General features: G+C 40.2%; 1 protein-coding gene across 2 annotated transcripts in view; it reads left to right on the forward strand.

The window, feature by feature from the left end:
- NOC3L (NOC3 like DNA replication regulator) overlaps window positions 1-23,302 on the forward strand; it is a 103,555-nt gene that overhangs the window by 70,855 nt on the left and 9,398 nt on the right. For both annotated transcript variants that reach the window (XM_033943480.1, XM_033943479.1), the window contains exons 14-20: window positions 332-404; window positions 509-572; window positions 668-739; window positions 8,633-8,814; window positions 12,162-12,290; window positions 15,770-15,867; window positions 16,964-17,048. In XM_033943480.1, the coding sequence (XP_033799371.1) occupies window positions 332-404; window positions 509-572; window positions 668-739; window positions 8,633-8,814; window positions 12,162-12,290; window positions 15,770-15,867; window positions 16,964-17,048 (703 nt within the window). The remainder of the gene's footprint in view (window positions 1-331; window positions 405-508; window positions 573-667; window positions 740-8,632; window positions 8,815-12,161; window positions 12,291-15,769; window positions 15,868-16,963; window positions 17,049-23,302) is intronic.

The following is a 23,302-nucleotide window of genomic DNA, read 5'->3' on the forward strand; positions in this document are numbered from 1 at the left end:
TTTATAAAAGTTCATAAGCATATGTGTTGCCCTTATGAAATTTGAGTGCCTTTTTGGACTTTCCATGTAGACATTTTTATGAAAGTGACACCAAAAGTCTGCAAATCTGGGACATATGCATCTGGCATGTTCATCTTCCTTTGAATTTAGTGGCATTGTGTTGCTCTTACCGCACACTCATGCAAATCCTGGGCTCCCATATTATAACTGTTGGTCATTTAAAGAAGGAATATTTAGTAATAGAATGAGAATACCTGCTTCAACTGATTTTGCAATATGTTTTATTTGATCTTGAATGAAACAACTAAACAAATGCCAATTTTGATCCTAGATTTGCTCATCTTATAAATATAGAGTTTTTTGATGATCTACTGGTCGTTCTGCATTCTCTTATTACTTCTGGTGTAAGTAGACCTTTTCCTGCATCCTTGAGCTTTATTTTTGGTATTTGTTAAAGGCAGTGTTTTCAAAGTAATATAGATATGTAACGGTCCTTTGATCTCTATAGGATCTGAGCTACAGAGAAAATCTTCACTGCATTCAGACTGCTTTTAATATTCTGTCTGGCCAAGGTAAGGTCTGCCTTAAGCTGCTGTAGTTCTATTATTTTTCAGGTAAAGGAAAAACCTACAGTAAGCCTAATATGTAACTACCTTGTCTTACCTAGGTGATGTCCTTAACATTGACCCTCTAAAATTCTACACTCAGCTCTACAAGATTTTATTTGGCCTGCATGCAGGTAACCTCAAATGCTGCTTCTCACTTTCTTTCTTGTTGGTTCTCCTGTATATGGCGTTATCTGTATTTTGGGAAAGAAACTGTCAGGCATGAGATCTGTCATTTCTCAATTATGTCTGTGAAAGAACAGAGGGATTGTAAATAATTCTGTGTCTCTGATAGGCTGCCTTTTAATGATTCAGTTGTCTTATTATGAATCTTACCATTAAATGAACTGACCCAATCATAAAGTTTTCCTATTGGTTGCTATGTACCACCTCCTGTTGCTATGAGCAGTGCCCGAATAAGGCATTGGCAAAATAGGCACATGCCTAGGACTCTGATGTTAGATGTGTTCTGGATTACCGACCATTTGGCGTTTTTCAGGATTCCATAGATTTTTGCATTAATATATTGAAGCTAAAAGAATGGCTAACATGTCTGGACATTTTTCGGTGCTTTAAAAGCTCTTTCTGCAGTTCTCCATTTCCCTTTCTGTACTCAATCTTACATCTCCTGGCACTATCTATTTCCAGTACCACTAGCATTAGAGACCATGGGAAGTACTTAGCCAATAGGAAAGCAATGGTGACGGAGTACTGGAAGGATGCTGTAATCACAGAAAGGGAGAAGGCAATCTGGGGAACATTCCAGTGATGTATAGCTGAAGTGTCTGCAGGAGTGTGTGTTTGTGGGAGGGGGGGAAGCTGAGCTTTGCAAAAGGCACTATGTTGTCCTTATTGACAGTTTCTTGGAGAGAGGGAAAATGAAGAGGGCTGAGGAGGACTAGAAATGTGAGACCAAGGCATGCAGAGGGATTAGAAAAAATTCCATCAGCCATGCTTGTACGCTTTCTTACTTGTTTCTCTTGGGTTTATGTTAATGGACATTAATGCAACAAGAAAGCAAGTGCAAGACTGAAACCTTTTGGATTGACCCTGTTGCCATCTACATTACTAGACTGCTGTTTAGTTTTTGTACAAATGCAAATTAAGTGACTGCTTTTGTCTGTTCAAGTTGGGCATTTTACTATTTGCCAAGAACATATTTGGTTTTTGTTTTTTTATAAATCTTTATTGATTTTTCAAGCTACAATTGTGCAACAAATGAATCACAAATATGGGTATTACAAACCAAGCACAATATATGTATAACATTAATGCTCTATTATTTTTATCCCCTCCCTCCCACCCAATACAAATATATTAAAATCTTCATGAAACTATTCATAAATTCCTATATCAATACCATTTCCATTTCCATCCCCCCCCCAGGATGTGTATGTTTACATGTCCACAAAATAAAAAATGATTCCTCTTTACAATATTTAGCCAATGGCTCCCAAACATCCATAAAATTCTTAAATCGTCCCCAAAGAGCTTTGTATAGTGCTGATGCTGTGCCATACAAACTACCTGTTTTTCTATATTCTGTTTTGAGAGGGTGTAGTGGATGACAAATTTTTTTTCTGATAACAGAAGTCTTTTGGGAAAACTAGATAAGTAAAGTTTCACACCTGAAATATGTTGGTTACAAGAAAATGTGGGGTGTTTGGTTCTGTGACTGCCAATGTGCCATATCCTCAGTGTCAAAAGCTGTTGGGTACAACTGGAGAGACACTTGGGTGCTTGACTTTTTTTATGCTGTAACTCACTTAGTAAAAATTAAGTTAAGCGATTCATCAAATTAAAATAAAACTTGAAACTTTTTTTTTTTAAATATTTTATTTATAAATTTTTCATTCTTACAATAATTTAATTTTACATAAACTTCAATTAATACATGAAAAATTGTGATTACAAGTAATTCATCTTATCACATAAAATATAACCCTCCCCTTTCTTCATTTCTTAAATCCATATAATATACATTCCCACCCTTCCCCAATCTAATATGTCCATTACTAATGTGCTATGAAACCTGATCATTGGAATATTGAGTCAATGGTTCCCAAATTTTCTTAAAATTATGAATATTTCCCTATTGTAATGCTATTGTTTTTTCCATTTTGTATATATGACAGACTGAATTCCACCAAAATGTAAAATTTAATTTGGTGTAGTCCTTCCAATTTTGAGTTATTTGTTGCATGGCGACCCCTGTCAATATTAATAAAAGTTTGTTATTGTTTGCTGAAATCGGTCTCTGCGTTCTCATTGCTGTACCAAATAGTATAGTATCATATGAGAGTCCTACATGATTTTCTAGTAATTCATTAATTTGGGGCCAAATTAGTTTCCAAAATGCATTTATACAGGGACAAAAAAAAATTAAGTGATCTAATGTCCCGACTTCTACTCAGCAATGCCAGCATCTATTAGATCTAGTACTATCTATTTTTTGTAAACGCGTAGGGGTCCATAAAGTTCTATGTAACAAAAACAACCAAGTTTGACTCATAGATGCTGACTTTGTAGATCTTAATCTCCAGGACCAAAATCGTGGCCATTGAGATTCAGAAATTGTCTGACCAATCTCAATACTCCAAATATCCCTAAGTCCAGTTTTCTTTTTTTTGTTTAAAAATCCATTTAACAATTTATACCATTTTGCGGCTTGGTGACCCAAAAAATCTGCCTGGAAACATAGAACCTGCAGACTATATTGAGTATTAAGAGCTTTCCATTCAGGGAACCCTGCCTGAATAGCTTGCTTCAATTGCAACCATTTAAAATATTGTGTTTTATTTAATCCAAATTTATGTTGCAATTGTGAAAAACTAAGCATTGCTCCTTCTGAAATAACATCATTCAATATTCGTATACCTGCAATTATCCATTGTTTCCAGACGATTTTGTATCCGCCAATCTTGATCCTGGAGTTTACCCAAATTGATTGATTTAATGATTTAGCAATTGGTTCTAGTGATAGATTACTAACATATCTTAACGTCTTCCAAGTATCCAATAAAATTCTGTTATCCTTATATCTTCTTGGCATGTTTATACTAATTAGATGTTCTGGATGTAGTGGGAACAGGAGCCGCCATTCTAGATATAGCCAATCTGGTACACTTTCCATGAGATCTGGGAGGATCCAATACATACCCGTCTTAGAATATAGGCTTGATGGTACCTATAAAAATTTGGAAAATTTACCCCTCCCTCCACAATTGGTCTTTGTAAAGATACTAAAGCAATTCTGGGTCTTTTCCCAAACCAAACAAATTTTGTAAGAATATTGTTTAACTTTTTATAAAATGACCCCTGAAAAAATATTGGTATCATACTCATTTGATAACAAACCACAGGCAATATCATCATTTTAATTGTTTGGACTCTTCCCCACCAAGAAAGATGTAAAGGATTCCATTGCTCACACATTTCTGTTATTTTTTTTAATAAAAGTTTTTCATTTTCTTTTACTGTATCTTCAATTGTATTTTTGATAATAATACCTAAATATTTTAATCCTTCTTCTTTCCAAATAAATGAATATGAATCAAATAATCCTTTGGTACAGTGAACATTAATTGGAAGAATTTCCGAATTACTCCAATTAATTTTATATCCAGAAAATTTCCCAAATTTCTCTAGAAGATTAAGTAAACTTGGAACAGTATTCCCCGGTTCTCTTAAATATAATAATATATCATCTGCATATGCAGAAAGTTTAAATTCCCAGTAAGAAAATGGGATTCCCTTTATCTCCTTAGTTTGATTAATTGCAATTAATAAGGGTTCTAAAACAATATCAAAAAGTAAGGGGGACAAAGGACATCCTTGTCTAACTCCCCTACGCAAGTTAAATCTATCTGATAAATTGTTATTAATATATAATCTTGCACCAGGAGAGCTATACAATGTCTGAATCATTTTAATAAAACCGGGGCCTATCCCAAACCATTCCAGAGCTTGATACATATAACTCCAATCCACTCTATCAAATGCTTTTTCTGCATCTAAAGATAGCATAAAAGCTAGATCATTCATATTTTTCACTAAATTTAAAGAGTGGAATGCTAATCTAGTATTGTTTGATGAATGTCTTTTAGCAATAAATCCTGTTTGGTGTACATCAATAATAAAAGGAAGAGCTTTTGCCAATCTTATTTCTAATACTTTAGCAATCAACTTACCATCTACATTTAATAAAGATATAGGCCTGTAGTTTGAAACCAAGGTAGGATCCTTGTTTGGTTTTGGTAAGACAATAATTACCGAATCAGCCATAGTACCTGATATATTCCCATTATTTATTTGATATTGATACAAATTTAATAAATATGGTAAGATGATATTTTGAAATGTTTTATAGAATTCAACAGTATATCCATCACCACCCGGAGCGGATCCAACTCTAAGAGACTTCAATGCTGATTCTATTTCTTTTAAAGATATAGGATCTTCTAAACTTCGTTTTAAATGATCCAGAACATTTGGTCCAATAAATGAGTTTAAGAAATTTAATCCCTCTTGTTCTTTATTTTCATAAGATTCAGAAGAATATAAATCTTTATAAAAATCAAGAAATTGTATTAAAATATCTTTGGTGTTAGTGTGTGTGTTGCCTTGTGTATCTTTAATTGCAATAATCTTAGATTTCCTTTTTTTTGCTTTGAGAAAATTAGCTAATAATCTTCCAGCTTTGTTTGAATTACCATAATACTGAACTTGCTTATAGAAGATATCTTTCCTCACAAATTGAGAAGAAATCTCATTATATTTCGCTTTTATTTTTAATAAACTTTGTAATGTATTATGTTCCCAGTTCTTAATTAATTTATTTTCTAATACTTTAATTTGGTTTTCTAGATCAACATATTGTTTTTTAAGTTGTTTTTTGATAAATGCTGAATATGAAATAATATTTCCTCTTATTGTTGCTTTAAATGCGTCCCACAAAATCTCAGCATTAATATTGTCCGAATTATTTATTTGAAAAAATTCATTTATCTTTAATTTAAAATCTTCCAGAAAGTTCGAGTCCGCAAGTAAAGCATTATCAAATCTCCAAATTGGATCGAAATGTACTATATCATTATTCTTAAAGTCAATCCACACACCAGCATGGTCTGAAATTACAATGGGATCAATAACTGCATTCATCAGATTACAATGGGATCAATAACTGCATTCATCACTCGCTGCGCTATATTATTAAACACGAATATATAATCAATTCGTGAGAAAGATTTATGGACCTGAGAACAAAAAGAGAATTCCCGATCATTAAAATGAAGAATACGCCATATATCAACTAAATTACAAGATTGAACCAAATTATCTAAACCTAATGATTTCATAATTCTACTTGGTCTCTTATCCAAAATTGGATCCATTACAGCATTGAAATCCCCTGCTTCTATTAAATTAGAAGTAGCCAGTGGTAACAGTAATTGTTGAACTTGTTTGAAAAACTCCATTTGACTCGAATTAGGAGCATATAAATTTAATAAATCCAGGCTTGTATTTCCCAGAACCATTTTGATATGCACCCATCTTCCTAAAGGATCAAAGTTTATTAATTTGAAATCAGCATTGCACTTCCTATTTATCAGGACAGCAACCCCAGCTTTTTTCCCCATTGCAGGTGCAAAGAAGCATTTAGAAATCCAACCCCCAGATAACTTTTTAGATTCAATATCAGAAAGGTGCGACTCTTGAATAAAATATATGTCCGTATTTTGCTTTTTAAGGAACGTACTTTCTTTCTCTTAATAGGATGATTTAAACCATTGACGTTAATAGAATAAATTTTTATATCCATCTATTTTATAATTAAATTTTGGCAAATACTTCTAAAATAAAAAAAATGACCAGACCTCAGCACATTAAGTAAATATATTTCATTCATCCAATTCCCCCATCCCTTTCCCCCCCTAAAATAAGATTATAAAAGAAAAATTCAAATTTTACATTTATCCCATTTTCAATCCTCATCAATATATTATTACTGTGAACCCCCCTCCCTCTCTCTATGCTCACTCCCCTCCCCCCATAATCATTGTCTGACCTGGAACACACATTGGTATAGCAGACCCTAAACCCCCTCCCCCAGACAACTAATATCCCTCCATATTGAATTAATATCTCTCAAAAATTCAGCTATTCTTTTTTCCCCCACATATTTAATATTTCATTATTTCTATCCATACATATTCAATCATTCAATTGATAATTATTATCATTAATATTAATATTTCATTGTAGCAAATAACATAAAATTATATATAATGAATTCAAATATAACTATTCAAATAAATTTTCATTCATATAAGTTATTCATATAAATAATAGTATCTTAAAAATCTTTATCTCCTTAGTAATTATCTCTTCTTTAAAAAACCCAATTCCCAGTCTTAACCCTTTATTTAATAATTTTTGTATTTCATATCAATTAGTATCTAGGTAAAATATATCATTATATTAAGAATCATACTTAATTAATTCATATAAATTATAAATATATCTTCCTTTCAAAGTAATATATATCCTATCTTAATATTTTGTTAACATTTTCAATTTTAACTATAATTCCATGTATATTAAATATTCATTGTTAATTTAAATATATTCATTCATAGCGTTAATATATTACTAATATTAGCATCTAACCAATTTATTTATAACATTCTCATTTAAAAATCAATCATAATATATTCAATATAAATAAATATTTGAATAAAATATATATTTTCATATTTATTAATAAAAGTCTAAAATTATTTCCTATTTTATTAATAATCCCTTTTGAAATATGTAATATCCTATATTTATTTCCTCATTTTAATCAATTATTGTTATTCAGGATGGTTAGTAATTAGTAGTTAGGTAAATATATATATTATATTTATAATATCTCTCATAGATAATTAATTTCTTGTTAAATTAAAAATGTATCAGTAAATTCACAATATTGAAAAATTAGTCAAAAGCTCTTCATCTGCAATAAAATGCAGTAAAAATAACTTGGACCAGTATCAATCCACTTCTTTTTTTTTTTTTTTCCGTCTGTCTTTTTTTTTTTCCCCCCCCTCTTTTCTTCTCTTCAAAATGAGTCTTCTCCATTTTCTCTTTTTCCTTTAATCAATTTTCCTTTATGTAGACATCGGTTCCTCTTGTGATAGAAATTCTTTAAGTTTTGTAGGGTCTTTAAAATACCAGGATTTATTTCCAGTAGATATTCGCATTGTAGATGGATAGTACAAGCCGTACATAAAGCCTTTTTCTTTCAACTGCTGCCTCAGCATAAGAAACTGCTTTCTGATGTTTGCAGTATGTTTTGCAAAGTCTGGAACCAATAACAATTTAGACCCTTTATAATTTAAATTTTTGTTCGCTTTTGCTACTTTCAGGATTTCTAAAGCTTGCTGGTATCTTAAAACTTTAAAAATCAAGAGTCTGGGGCCATTCTGATTCACTGGTTTTTTTGAAGGGATTCTATGTGCCCGTTCTATTTCCAACGGCCACTTGGAGTTTAACTGTAACAGTTTAGGTAGTAAGTTCTCTAAAAACTGTACAGTGTCTCCCCCTTCAAGATTTTCAGCCAGTCCAAGCACTCTGATGTTCTTCCTTTTCCCCCGATTCTCCAAATCTATCAGCTGATTTTTCAAGTAAAACTTGAAACTTGACTTCAGAAAAATGACTGATGCTCGATTCAAGTAAGCTGGGGAAACTTAAATAAAATGAAATCCTACTTTATAAATACAAGTTTTCTTGACTTATACCTTGCTGCCATACTAATTGGGTTCTTTTGGTATTTATCATTTCATCTCATTATTGAAATGTGATTTTATGTGAGAATAGGAAAAAAGTGCTTAAATTCTTTTTAAATGGAGTCATAGAAGAGGCTTTTAATGATTTTGAGCAAGTGACTCAATCTGTTCAGCTCCATGCCAAGAAAATATCAAGTCCTGCTGTAAGCGGTCCTGATCTGTTGATGTTAATGTGCTCTTTGACTTGTGTCTGTACAGGTGCTACAAATGATGACATTGCAATAGTGCTGGAGTGCCTTGATCTAATGCTATTGAAACGCCGGAAACAGGTTTCACAGCAGCGAGCGCTGGCATTCATCAAGCGTCTTTCCACACTTGCACTCCATGTCCTTCCAAATTCCAGCACTGGGATACTGTCAACCGTCAGATCACTGATACAGGTCCTGAAATAAACTAAAGTTTTCAATAGCATGAAGAATGAGTATTTTAGTAGTAACTGGTATATTAAATAGTCCTTTTTATAATTTAATTTCAAGTGCAATAGTTGAGACGTTCTAGACAAGTGGGTTGTGTCCCAGTGGCCGCGTGCTATATGCACAAGGAATTTACTCCGGATTTTTTTCTGTGACTGGCTCCATCTATAGTTTTCCCTTCTGCATGCATGTCAGCAGGAGTGTGCTTGTTTTGCTGTCTCCTTTTTTATTTTATTCGGTGTTTTTAATCCTTTTTTTGGAATTTCTTGTGCTTGGAGCGATTCTTCAGCTCTGTCTGTGTGAAGATCACTTAAACTTCGGTTTGCAGCTGATAGGCCAATCCCTGGTGCTACCTGTCAGCCAGCCTACATCTGCTTCTAAGAAGCTTGGGGCTGTCCCCGCTTTCTCTCCTTCTGCCAGATGCAGGTTTGAGTGTAGGCTGTTAGGCGTACATAGGAGTCTCAGCATTATCTTGCAGGATGCTGCCTGCATTTCTCTCCTCCATCTGTTTCTGAGCATGTCCGTCAGTCTGCTGGGTGCGAAGTCTGACTGGAAGCCCAAAGATCAGCATCGAGGAGGCATTCCTAGTATGAGTTAGTGATTCTCTTGATTCCAGCTACTATAAGAGAGCTGAGGTAGACTGCAGCACATTCCCATTCCAGGTCACAGTGAGTAAAGGGTGTCAGCCGGTTGGGGTGGGGGGGGAGTCTGAATTTCCAAGTTTTAAAATTTCTGCATGTTCCCCTGTGGTCCCCCACCTGAAAAATCCTAAAATTGCCAGTTTTAAAGTTTGCTGACTGAAAAATATCACAATTTTGGCATGAATTTATTAGTGGCAGCTATCTTGGATTTTTAGCAATCTTTTTTTCAAAGGCTCCCTTCTCCTCCAAAACTGCATTTGCCTCAAACCTTGTTGGGATGGAGTTCTTCTCCTAGTGTGAATTCTTGCCAGGATTGCACACTTTTAATGCCTCAGGAGCGTCCTTGTGCCACATGCAGCGCAGCCGGGAGTAGCAACAGTGCAAAGTTTGCTCTCTCCCCTGATTAAGCACTCGGCTAGCCTGGTGGGGTGGCCATCTTTGTTTTCAGGGCTCAGCACAGCTGATAGTTTCATGCGCAAGGTGGTAGACCTTCCGTAGCCTAAGAAACACAAGATTAAGTCATCTAAGGGTGACTTTGCGCTCCAGGAGCCGGAGGCCTTCTCAGACTTTATGAAATATTTGGAATGAATTTCACTGCAGGCATTCTCCCCCTCCCCATTCCGCCTCAAATACTTTTCTTAGTGGTGTTGCTTCTATCGGTAAGTCTTCCTCTCAGTCAGCCGCTGTTCCAGCGCTGCCTGATCCTAATCTGGGTGATCTTAATGATGATGACCAGCTTGCTGACCCCTTATTCTCTGGCACAACACTCTGTGGGATGAGGGACCAGGGTCTGTATTCTGGTTCTTTGAAGCCCTCTGGAGCTTTAGAACCTGGAGATGATCCTACGGTTCTGCGCTTGTTTAAGTGTGTGCCTTTGCCAAATCTTATTTTTGAGTCTCTGCAGAAGTTGAATTTGGTCACTCAGCCGGCTCTGTCCACTTCTTCCTCCTGGCTTTGTGGTGTATGCTCGAAGTCTTCCACCTTTCCCTGGCACCCTGATATGAGCATTTAAATTTCAGAACAATATGACTCTCCAGAAGGTGCTCTTAAGATAGCAAGTGCCATGTCTCGCTTGTACCTTCTGGCACAGGAGTGCCAGCAGCTTCTGGGTCAGCCTCGGGTGGATTCTCGGGTCAGCCTCGGGTGGCAGCCTCTGGGTCAGCCTCTGCGTGCCAAAGCAGCTCCTGATTGGATAAGGTCCAACTTAGTGTAGGAAGAGGCAGTCGGAGCGTACCGTGAGTGATTTCCTGCACTCACGGTGCTCCGGCTGCTCTCTCCTGCCTCTCCCGCTGCCCTCTCTTTGTCGGCAGTTCGCGGCCGGAAAATACCGCGCATGATCGGGACTGCGAACTGCCAATCGCGAACGACCGTGGGAACACTGTACAAAATATGGCATGGTTTAACATTGGAGTCACTACTGCCTGTTAACTGCTAATTTGGGAGATAATTTGGAGCAGTTAGTTTTACCCTCAGAAGTATATCTAATTATATTCCACATTAGCAGCTATGCTTTTAATAGGTCCCAACTGTTACCACACTGGTTTTCCATTAAATCAATAGTTAAAATAAATTTCCCCCATTAGTTTGGGGTTGTTATATATAAGAGACAACATATATGACAGTGTCTTTATAAAGAAGCCATATAAAATTAGCAGGTAAAAGCAGTTGTGTAAATTTACAGCTGCTGTGGCATTGTTACAAATTTATGAGCATATTTTATAAAATATAGACACTGCGACTCTTATCTGCTCCTCCCCAACTTTCCTCCTGAGCACACCTCCACTAGGATCATATACAAGCAGGTACAAACATTCCCAGAACCTTTTTTAAGCACATAATCCCTTGGAGAATTTTATGAGACCACTTCCACATATAGAACAAGGTTTGTCTGCAGCAAAAAAACGTATACAATTGCCTTCAATGTGTTTTAACTTTGGCTATTAATATACATTAGGGACGCCTAAGAGGTGGCTGCCAATCGTGTGTCGATCATACATTTGCATCATAAAAAGAATCACGTCAACATCGCTGAACGGATGCCTTAAATGTAGGCCAGCGTTTTGCAGACCTACATTTAAGGCATCTGTCTTGAGCCTACACGCATGAATGCTTAAGCACGCCCAAGGCCACTTCCTGCTGAAATCATGCTTAGGCATCCCTACGTATCTCCACAGACAAGCTACAGATGCCTACAATTTAGGCATCCTATGACAAACAATTTTTTTAAACGTGCGCCCTGATTGACTGCCAGACGACGGTAGGACGCCTATATTTGCCTGCAATCGGGATGTGCGTTTGCGAATTAGGCCCTAGGTGCAAAACCTTATTTCAGATTGAGAGAGGTCCCTCTGTTGGGATTAACCGTGCTTTTAAAGCAAGTGTAAATACTACCAGGCAAAACATCCTAGGTGTACAGTTTAAAACACATAGATACTTTGAGGACCTACCCAGAACACTTTTTTTCCTACATGTAAATCCCTATGGTGTTCTGTCCATGTTTTCTGAAATCACTGCTTATGAATTTCATATGCTCCTTTACATGTGTAATTTCATTTTTATACATGTAAACGACACCTAATGTTTCTAAAATCAACTCTGGTTAATGTTGTAATACATTGGGCTATATCCATGTAGCTACCTTGGTGTTGTAAACTCATGTTATATGTATTTCAGGCTTTCCCCAAGACTGATATCCTGCTGGATAATGATTGCCAGGGTAGTGGGCTGTACTTGCCAGAACTGGATGAACCAGAGTACTGCAATGCTCAGGGCACTGCTTTGTGGGAATTGCATGCCCTGCAGGTAAGCATTCTCCTCTCTACACTTGGCATAGAAAATTTGAACCATAATAATGTTCCAAAAGGATTGTGAAACTGGGGTTTGGTTATGAATGATAATGAAAATGTGAGGTATTTTGTCTGAATAATACCTGCTCTTGCATCTAAGAATCCGAAAGTTTTGGCTGCTATTGGGTGGCTAGAATATATGTTTGTCTGTCTTTCTGTATCTATCCCTCCATCTGTCTGTCTGTCTTTCTTTCTGTCTCTCTCCCTCCCGCTGTCTGTCTTTCTTTCTGTCTGTTCCCTGGCCCCCTTTGTCTGTCTTTCTGTCTCTCCCTGCCCATGTGTCTTTCTTCCTTTCTTTCTGTCTCCCTCTTTCTTTCTCCCTCCCGCTGTGTGTCTGTCTTTCTTTCTATCTGTCTCTCTCCCTGCCCCAATGCAGAAGCAGCATTTCTCTACCCCCCACTTCCCTGTGCAGCAGCCACAGCAGTATTCCCTCCCCCTCCATTTCCTTTTCAGCAGCATTTTCCTCCCCCCACCATGTGCATCAGCAGCATTTCCCTCCCCCCCACTTCCCTGTGCAGCAGCAGCTGCAGCAGCATTCCCTCCCCCTCCATTTTCCTACGCAGCAGCATTTCCCTCTCCCACCCCAGTTTCCTGTGCAGCAGCAACAGCATTTCCCTCCCCCCCATTTTCCTGTGCAGAAGCCACAGCAGCACTCCCTCCCCCTCCATTTCCCTGTGCAGCACCATTTCCCTCCCCTACTTCCCTGTGCAACAGCAGCAGCAGCATTTCCCTCCGCCTCCACTTCTCTGTGCATCAGCAGCATTTCCCTCCTCCCCATTACCCTGTGCAGAAGCTGAAGCAGCATTCCCTTCCCCCACTCCACTTCTCTGTGAAGCAGCAGCAGTATTTCCCTCCCTTTCTATGTCCCTGTGCATCAGCAGCAGCATTTTCCCCTACCCCCCTTCCCTTCCCGCAGTCTGGCCGGCTCCCGGCGGCTCCTCTCATGACCGCCGCCTGCGTCGGAAGCCTTCTCCGACGCAGGTGCGGCTAGCCCTTACCGTACCATCTGCCTGCCCCGGAAGTGTTTTTTTTGCTTGCTTCCTTGCGCCTCCAGCTGCCCGAAGATTTTAAAATACAGTGGCAGTGAGCTTGTAGATGGGGGAATAGGAAACAAAGCCTGCCTCCTGCCGTTTGCCAGTACCCCAAGAACACTTCTGAGGTAGGCAGGCAGGCAGGCAAATGTCAGGAAGTTGGTTTCATTGCACCGCTGGCTGCCTGAAGTTTTTAAAATACAGCGGTGGGGAGCTGGTAGGTGGGAGAATTGGGAAATGGGGAGAGGTTGGATCCAGCTGAGAGGAGTGGGGGCTAGGGTTGGGTTGGCTTTGACGGAAGGGGGCTGGAAGGAAGGAGGGATCCATGGCGGTAGTGGCTTAGGTGGAAGCAGGCAGGCAGGCAGGCAATATCCATGGTGGCACGTACCCCAGCTTTAAAATGAACTTTGGGTGTGAGGGACCATTGTATGCGCACATGCTGGCCACGGACCTACGGATCACGCAGGTAAGAGTGTGCATGCGCGCTTAGCATTTATTGAATTTCCAAAGTACAAATGTGCAAGCAAATAACAGCTATGAATAACATTATAAGAAAAGCACAACTTACAGAGAATAAAATACAATTATTTTCCCCCACCCTCCTTCTTAGCAATCAAGTAAAATAAAACTTCAAGAAATCATACATAAATTCTCTTAATCCAATTCCAATGTAAATCCGTTCCCCCTCCCTCCCATCCTGGATGTATATGTTTTAAGGTCCATAGAAAATATCAGATATTATTGCTTACAAAATTTAGTCAATAGTTATCAAACATCCAAAAATTTCCTATATCGCTCCTGTTGTATGGCCATCACACGTTCCATTTTAAAAACATGACAAAGAGATTCACACCAAAAGGTGTAATTTAACCTATTCCAGTTCTTCCAATTCCTCAATATAAGTTGTATGGCCACCCCTGTCATTATAAAAAGAAGCTTGTTATTCCAGGATGCTATCTGGCTTTTAATTCTCATGAACGTACCAAATAGAATTGTATCGTACGTCAGTGCCACAGGATTTTCCAATAAATTATTCACGTGACCACAGATGGATCTCCAAAATTTAAGTATCAAAGGACAATAGTATAGGGGAGAATTCATCAAAGGCTGTTAACAGATTTAGCGTACGCTAAATATATAGGAATATAATGGAATATATATATAGGAATATATATTCTAATGAATAATTTACACTTTTCCCAATTTTAATTCTTACATGTGGATGGGGGGGGTGGGTTTGGATTTCTATTAATAATATATATGAATGATAAGATATTATATTCATGTGGTATATATTTTGTTGTATATGGAAGTGGGAGAGGGTGGGGGTTATATCTTTTAGTTGTATGATATGGTAGATTTTCAAGTGATATTGTATTCTAATTGCTTGATATTTACTGTACACTTGTTGTGAATTATAAAATGAATAAAGAATTTAAAAAAAAAAAAAAAAGGAATATAATGAGTGTTGTAGCATCTTAGTGCACACTAAATCAGTTAGCGCCTTTGATGAATTCCTCCCTTAATGTTTCTCCTTTTAAATGTGTGGGGGCTTTATGAGGAGGTTATTTTTGGATCTAGGGGAGTTGGCATATCTGGGGGGTGGGATTCTCCTGGATTTCCAGGGATTATTTTTGGTAGGCTGCGAAGGGAGGGCTTACTTGGGCCAAAGGGATCTTTGATTATTTGAGGTGAAGTGAGATGATCCTTTTGCTATTAGCTGTATTAGAGCTGGGTTTATATTGAGTGCTAGAAAGAGTAAAAAGCTGTGCTGGATACCATTTAGTGCCGTGGTTTTACATAGATTTTCCTGTGCTAGTTTTCTTACTCCATTGGGAAATAGATTAGCCAGAAAAATCAAGAATAAACTGCTGTGCTAAAGAGTAGAGCACCTTATTGCTTAGTGACCCTAGAGCAGGGCTGTCAAAGTCCCTCCTGGAGGGCCGCAATCCAGTTGGGTTTTCAGGATTTCCCCAATGAATATGCATTGAAAGCAGAGCATGCACCTAGATCTCATGCATATTCATTGGGGAAATCCTGAAAACCCAACTGGATTGCGGCCCTCCAGGAGGGACTTTGACACCCCTGCCCTAAAGGGAATTACAGTATTTTAGAATAAACTAATCCAGTATCAAGAGCCAACCTTTTTTCCAGTCACTGTAACTGAATCTTCTTAATGCAAACCATGAATTGTGTAATTACTTTAAAACAAATATTTGCCACATGAGATATGTGTTAAATTACTGTTTGTATTTGCTGATGAGCCTCTGCCCTGGGCTTTCTACATTGGTATGCAAAAGGAGACAAAAGCCACAAAACAAGAAGTGGTGGCAGGTACATGACTGACTCAGCCAATCTGAGCAAGATGTCTTTTGTTTTTTGTTTTTGCTCTTCCATCAATCAGAGACATTATCATCCTGTGGTGAGGAGGTTTGCTGCTCATCTCTGTGCGGGTGCTCCTGCAGAAGGCTCCAAGGCTCTCGGACCTGAACTAAGCCGGAGGTAATGGATTGTGTCCACTCTGTGGGTCAGAATCTGGAACTGCTGCATGGAAGTGCACAGCAGGGCCACAAGGATTTGGCAGTCTCTCTGCAGCCTTATGTCACCGCTGCCTTTGTGGTTGGAACATGTTTTGTATTTAGTCTCATGGGAAGAAACCATGGTAATAACAATGAAAACATTGAACATATTACTGTAATAGCTTATTGTTGTTCAGCAAAGCATTTACAACTAATCAAGAGGAGAAAAGACTAAATATTGTGTGTGTGTGTGTGTGTATTTTTCAACTCGCCAACACCTCGTATCCAGTAGAAGGTTCCTGACTTTATAAAACATCTCTGAACCTGTAGAGTTATATTGGCTGCTAAGTTATATTGTTTAACAATATATCAGTTTTTCTTGCTAGAAAGAATTTCCTTTTGTTTTATTTTATTTGAAAATTTAGCTCTAGTATTGGTTTATTGTAGTAATGATGTATAGGTGTGCCTAAGTCATAAGCCGCCAGGATTTAGGGCTAAATTCTCCAAACGGCATCCCGAAGTGGTGGTAGGCGTCCTACTGCTGTCTGACAGCCCAATCGGGATGCATGTTTAAAAAATAAAAACGCAGGCGCCATGGTTAGGTGCCTGACTCACACCTACAAAGGCGCAGGTATACCTATGGATGCCTAAGGCTGGTGTGGGTGTGGTTTGCATCAGAAGTGGCTATAGGCATCCATAGGCGTCCCTATGTACCTCTGTAGGCATGATGAGACCAGTGCCTTAAACACAGATCTTTAAAATGCTGGCCTAGGTGTAAGGTGCCTATGTTAAAAAAAAAAAAAAAAAAGATGTGATTCTGGATGTTACATTTGTCAATGATTTCAAGAATCAGGCCCTTAATGTATAGCTTTCTTGTTTAATAATATTGCACATGCCCTGTGAAGAAACAGAAGGCTGAACATAGTAAGTAAACCTCTAAGCAGGACTAATTATTTAAAACAAAAATATTGAAAGAGAAAAATAACAGAAAGCTTTTTCCACAGAACAAAGAAGGAGATTTGTTGTCTTTTGCCTGTCTCTTGGAAGAATCCTGTTCTAAATTTGACTGTTTATTTCAGATCTCCAGTGGAGCTTTTTGAGGAATATAGCATGAAAGGAATGAACTTCAATCCTCCTGTTGCATCATCTGTACCCAGAAAAAAGGTGGGGTATAGGCACTTTTGTATGCTAAGCAGTTGCTATGGCAGAATGAATTATATGGAAACTCAGGCATCAAGGCAATGAAATAATTAAGTAACTTATGAGTCACTGTGCCTTAGATTGTATTGTTGAAGATTTGGGTTCAAATCCCATCCAAACGTAGCTGGAAGGGTTAATAAGAACAAGAATTCCCCATCTGGGGGAACAAGTGATTCAAAGATAAGGTGCAAAAATATTAACCAAAAACAAATAACAAACCCCCTTAAAGATTCCAGGGTTATTATTAAACATCATCAAACTTTCTAGAAGAAAAATGAATTTTTTATACAAATAAGTTTACCTAGCCTGATGCATGTTTAGGAAGAAAGGCATTCTTCTTGTAGATCTGCCTCATTACTACTATTAACTATTTCTATAGCGCTACCGGATATAAGCAGCGCTGTACAGAGAGTCACAAAGAAGAAAACAGTCCCTGCTCGAAAGAGCTTACAATCTAAACAGACAAGACAGGATGTCATGGATACAGTTAAGGGGAACGGTCAAAAAGGTGGGTTTTCAGTCTGCTTTTAAACAAGGTAAAGGAAGGGGCTTTGCGGACAAACTCGGGTCATTTATTCCAGGCATAGGGGGCAGCTAGATGAATGGTACGAAGTCTGGAATAGGCAGTGGAGGAGAAGGGTACAGCTAAGAGTGGCTTATCTGAGGAATGGAGTTCTCTGGGAGGTGTATAAGGAGAAAGAAGCGAGGCGAGATATTGAGGGGCAGCAGAATAAACACACTTGTAGGTCAGCAATAAGATCTTAAACTGTATGCGATGGTGGATAGGGAGCCAGTGAAGTAATTTAAGGAGAGGGGTGACATGAGTGTAATGAGGTTGGTAGAAAATGAGTAATGTTTGTTTCTTCCAACTCATTTCCTGCTTCAAAATGGATTAGATATGTGAAATATGGGGCAGGAAAGAAGGGGTGCATTTAAAAAAATATATGTTTTATAATTAATCTGAAAGGCACATTGCTGTGCTCAAGCCAAACTTTATTGACTCCTATGCTTTCCCAGGAGTGTATACTGCTTAAGTAAAGTGTAGTAATCTCTTTCAAGGAGAGAATTTATTTATTTATTGGCATATATTAACTACCTTTATGAAGAGATTCATCCAAGGTGGTATACAGCAGATATAATTCAACATAAAACTTACAGTTTTGTTAACAGCATAACAGTAGTAAAAAGACTAACAGCCTCTTTTACAAAACTGTGCTAGCGGCTGCGCTGCGCTAATGGCCCCAAAACCCATAGAGATTTAAAGGGCTTCGGGGCTATTGCTGTGCGGCTTTGTAAAAGAGGCCGTAAATATAAAAGACCAAATAGGGGGGGTCACCTGACGCTATGAGCGAGTGAGGACGTGTTCCTGCTCGGCTCCAAGACCCCGTCTCTACCCTCGCGTTCGCCGCCGACATTCGGACCGCACACGGACACACGCGGCTTGGTAACAGGCGCCGGAGTGCATGGAACGTTATTTAACACGTTCCCAAGAAGCGGCGCGCATGAAACCGGCGCGCAAAGACAGGGAACGTGCAAGCCCTGGGGCGGGCAAGATGGCGGCCGCACCCAGAACGGCGGTTTCAGAATTTTCGGCAGGAGCACTGCAGGAATTAAAGGCGGCGGTGGCACAAGTCCTGGCCCCCCAAATGGAAGCGCTAACAACTCAAATGACCAGACTTGAACAACTAATGTCTGACACGACGGCCAGAACGTCGGAATTGGAGCACCGAGTCTCAGCAGCAGAAGACACCCTAAACTCGCATGAACTGGATCTCTCGGCCCTGCAAGAAACGGTTCACCTGCAAGCAGCTAAAATAGATGATTTGGAGAACCGTTCACGCAGAGGGAATCTGCGTTTTATGGGTGTCCCTGAAACAATACCGGATCACCAACTAACTGCTGAACTGGAGGGCTGGCTGGAGCTGGAATTTCCAGACACTGAATCCCTGGGCCCACTGTGCCTAGAACGGGCACACCGCCTTGGCCCATGGCCGACCAAAGACTCGAGGCCTCGGGTGGTGATCGCAAAAATCCTCAACTACAGACACAAACTGGAGATCCTGCGACAGTACCGAGCTAAGCGTGACACTGTGAAGTTTAGAGGTTCTGCAATCCGAATAAGCCAGGATTACTCTGCAGCTCTCACTGAACGCAGGAAAGCCTTCTACCCACTGTGTTCAAAGCTGGAAGAAAACAAGTATCGCTTTCAGTTCATCTACCCAGCGGTCCTAAAGATACACCATGAAGGCTCATGGCACGTGTTCACCGAGGCTTTGGCAGCCGCTGACTATATAAACAAGGCCATTGCTCCAACATCCGGGCCGACATAAGCACAGACGGAGAGGCGGCGAGATTCACACTGGAAGACAGAACCTGCTATCGTAAAGTTGAATGTTACTGAAATGTTATTAGTCTGAAATGATGGGGGCACTGTTGAATTATTGTTTACAGGGGTGGGGGTGGGGTCTTGTGAGGCGCCATTCTCGGACCTACCACATATTCCTTCGGGGATATGGTTTTTGGGATTTCTGGGGGCGAGGGGGGGAGGGCGTTGGAGTGTGGGGAACAGCCTACTGCTTGGTTATTGGGGATGTTACTTATTCACATTTGCCTGATTATTAGTTACTGCGGGGACATACTGGCTCACCCGGGTGAGGCTGGGCACCTGGGTGTTGATCACTTGCGGCTGAATGGTTCAAGCTGTTGGTGTTTCGACCCTGGGTGACCACTCTCTCCGCATCCTATCTTGGAATGTGTCTGGGATCACATCGCCAATTAAACGTACGAAGCTCTTGAGACAAATAAAACACCATAGGGCTGACTTAGCGTGCCTCCAGGAGACTAAATTGACCCGGGAAGAACACCGTAAACTACAAAGAAGATGGGTGGGATCAGTATATTCAGCCTCCTCATCTGGGAAAAGAGCCGGGATATGTTTGCTCATACGCAAGGGACTACACTGCTCAGTGACGTCACTTGCTGAAGATCTTGAGGGCAGATATTTACTCTTAAAGATATCTATGCAGGGCACAGATTTCAGGCTGCTGATTGTATATGGGCCGAACACGTACTCACAAGTATTTTTTGATAAATTGGTATCCCTGGGCTTGCAAGACACCACCCTGCCGCTGATAATAGCTGGAGACCTTAATCAAGTGCTAGATACTTCTTTGGATCGTTCCGGTCCCCAAACGTTGACGGTGCCAAACTTAAACAAAGGTATCCCCTTTCTCTGTCAATCATTGGGTTTGGTAGATCCATGGAGACTACTACACCCAACAGAGCGAGATTACACACACCAATCTCGGGCACACGGATCGTTCTCACGTATAGACTACATGCTGGTTCCGGAATCCTGGTTTGGTCGAGTCACAGATTCTATTATAGGCCCTATGGAGGTATCGGACCACTGTCCTGTTTGGGTAGACCTGGCTTGGGGACGGCCTCCTCAGGGAGCCTGTCGGTGGAGATTTCCATCCTATCTACAAGAGGACCCAGACTTTGGGGCCCATCTCAGAACACGTTGGGAGGATTTCTTAATAAATAACGCACAACATCGAACAGAACCGGGTCTTTTCTGGGAAACCGCGAAATCTGTTCTCAGGGGGGAAATCATTGCCTACGTTGTGGCAAGGAATAAACGCATAGCGGCTAGTATTATAAGCTTGGAAAGAAAATGCACAGCATTGAAGGTGAACTTTATAAGTACACCAACCACTGCTTTGAGGGAAGAGCTTCATGTAGCGCAAGTAGCTCTTAATACATTAATACATGACCGCACCAAACGCTCTATAATTTACCGCAAATACAAATATCATAGGTTCGGGAACAAACCAGGCCGGATGCTAGCATCAATAACCAAGAACTGGCAGGACTCCAGATATATTTCAAAAATCAAACATGGTCCCACCACCTACCACACTGCACCAAAAGACATTGCGGACGCTTTCTATCAGCACTTCTCGACATTCTACGCGAATCCCAAACCATACTCAGGCCCTGATGTCCTTGATTATCTAACTGATGCTGGCTTGCCTACTTTCACTGAGCACCAGCGGGAAATTCTGAACAGACCTCTGCAAGGTCAAGAGATACAAAAAGCCATTAAGACCTTGCGTTCCTGCACTGCCCCGGGCCCTGATGGGTTTTCGGCAGAATTTTATAAGATGATGTCACCGCAGCTCTGTGAGTCACTGATGTCATATTATGAGGAAGTGACAGAGACCGGAGCTTTTCCGGCCTACGCTAATTTAGCCACTATTACACTGATTCCTAAACCGAACAAACCTAGGGAGGAGGTTGACTCCTATAGACCTATATCCCTACTAAACGTGGACATAAAAATCCTATCCCGTTTGTTGGCAAATCGTCTGACTCCGCTTTTATCACACATTATATCTTCAGCGCAGGTGGGCTTTGTTCAGGGGCGCCACTCTGTCCTCAACGTGAGACGCACTCTTTTGGCTATGGCTAGGGCGCAAGAATCGCACGTTGGGGGCATTTTGGTGAGCCTGGATGCGGCCAAAGCATTCGATCAGGTCCTGTGGCCTTACTTGTTTTCGGTTCTTGAATATGTAGGTATAGGCGGGCATTTTCTAGCCGCACTACGAGCATTATATACGTCCCCCACAGCATCCATATTGGTAAACGGAATTCATACACCACCCTTTGGGGTAGGCAGGGGGACACGCCAGGGTTGCCCATTGTCACCATTACTATTCATACTATACCTGGAACCCCTCCTCAGAACAATACAAAAAGATGATGTTTTAGTAGGATTAATGGAGGGAACATCCCAATTACGGGTATTAGCATTTGCTGACGATATTTTGTTGACCCTGGCTTGCCCCCAGCAATCCTTGACTAGAGCCCTCGAGCTGTTGGATGAGTTCCATTTATTCTCTGGCCTAATATTAAATAAACAAAAATCCTTAGTCATGCCTTTGCAGGATGATGTCCGAACCTCCTGGCAGGGGCCCTTTCAATTGGAATGGGCCACGAAATCTTTACGTTATTTGGGGATTTGGATCCCACAAGATCTAACTCAATTATACAAACTCAATGTTCTCCCCCGTCTCCATCTGACGGGACAGAAACTCCGAGCCTGGCGCTCTTACCCACTATCTTTATTAGGGCGAATAGCCCTGTACAATATGATGATTATCCCCCAATGGCTGTATTTATTACAGACCTTACCCTTGCTGTTACAACACCGTCACCTTAGAGTTCTCCACCAGTCGTTGAATGGGTATTTGTGGGGTGGCAGACGTTCGCGTATACCCTTCCGTACACTATTTTTACCCGTATCACAGGGAGGCTTAGGACTCTTACATTTAGGCAGAATGAATATGGCATGTCAGCTTCGACATATAAATGATTGGCTATGTGGGACCTCCCATTTTTCGGAGGCCGTGGTCGAGTGCCTGGCATTTACCCCCTACCATTGCAGCTACATGCTACATGCTTCCACACTGCCTCCGCGCACACAACACTATGGGGATATTTTACTGGGCCCGTTGAGGAAAACCTGGAAGAAACTGTGCAAACAACTGCACATCAGCCCAGAAGTGACACCTTATTTACCAATACATGGCAACGTTGACTATGCTCCTGGAATAGGTCTTAAGGCTCCTACTAGGTGGGCTCGAGGGGGAGTGTTTTATTTGTCTCAAATTTTAAATGCGGATGGGACCCTCTATTCATTTCAGAAACTATTAGATACTAAAGTCCTTTCTGCTAGTGACTGGCTGTGTTATGGGCAATTGTCTCACTATGTAAATTCCTTACCTAGACAGGCTTTGTTGGACATAGTTCAAGACACGTTATCTGAGGCCCTCTGCTTAACAGCTCAAGACCCCACCCCACTCAGTGCTTATCATCGCTATTTGCAGGGGCTGGCTGGAGACCTGGACTACAGAGCCTTGGCCGAATCCTGGTCTTTGGACCTACAAACCACAATTACAGAGTCCATGATAAAGAGGGGCTTTACATTGAGATCACGTATCCTGGTAGCAGTAGTAGAGAAGGAACGTTATTATAAATTCTTGGTTCGTGCCTATATGGCACCCATAAGAGCGCATCAAGCCCACATCAGTGCTTCAGCAAGGTGCCCCAGATGTGCGGCTGCCAGAGCAACTCTTGGACACATGTTTCTGTTATGCCCCGGTATTCAAGCCTACTGGCGGCGTATAGGACGTACAATACAGTCTCTATGGAAT

Source organism: Geotrypetes seraphini, chromosome 4 (assembly GCF_902459505.1).
Source record: "Geotrypetes seraphini chromosome 4, aGeoSer1.1, whole genome shotgun sequence".
NCBI classification, from domain to species: domain Eukaryota; kingdom Metazoa; phylum Chordata; class Amphibia; order Gymnophiona; family Dermophiidae; genus Geotrypetes; species Geotrypetes seraphini.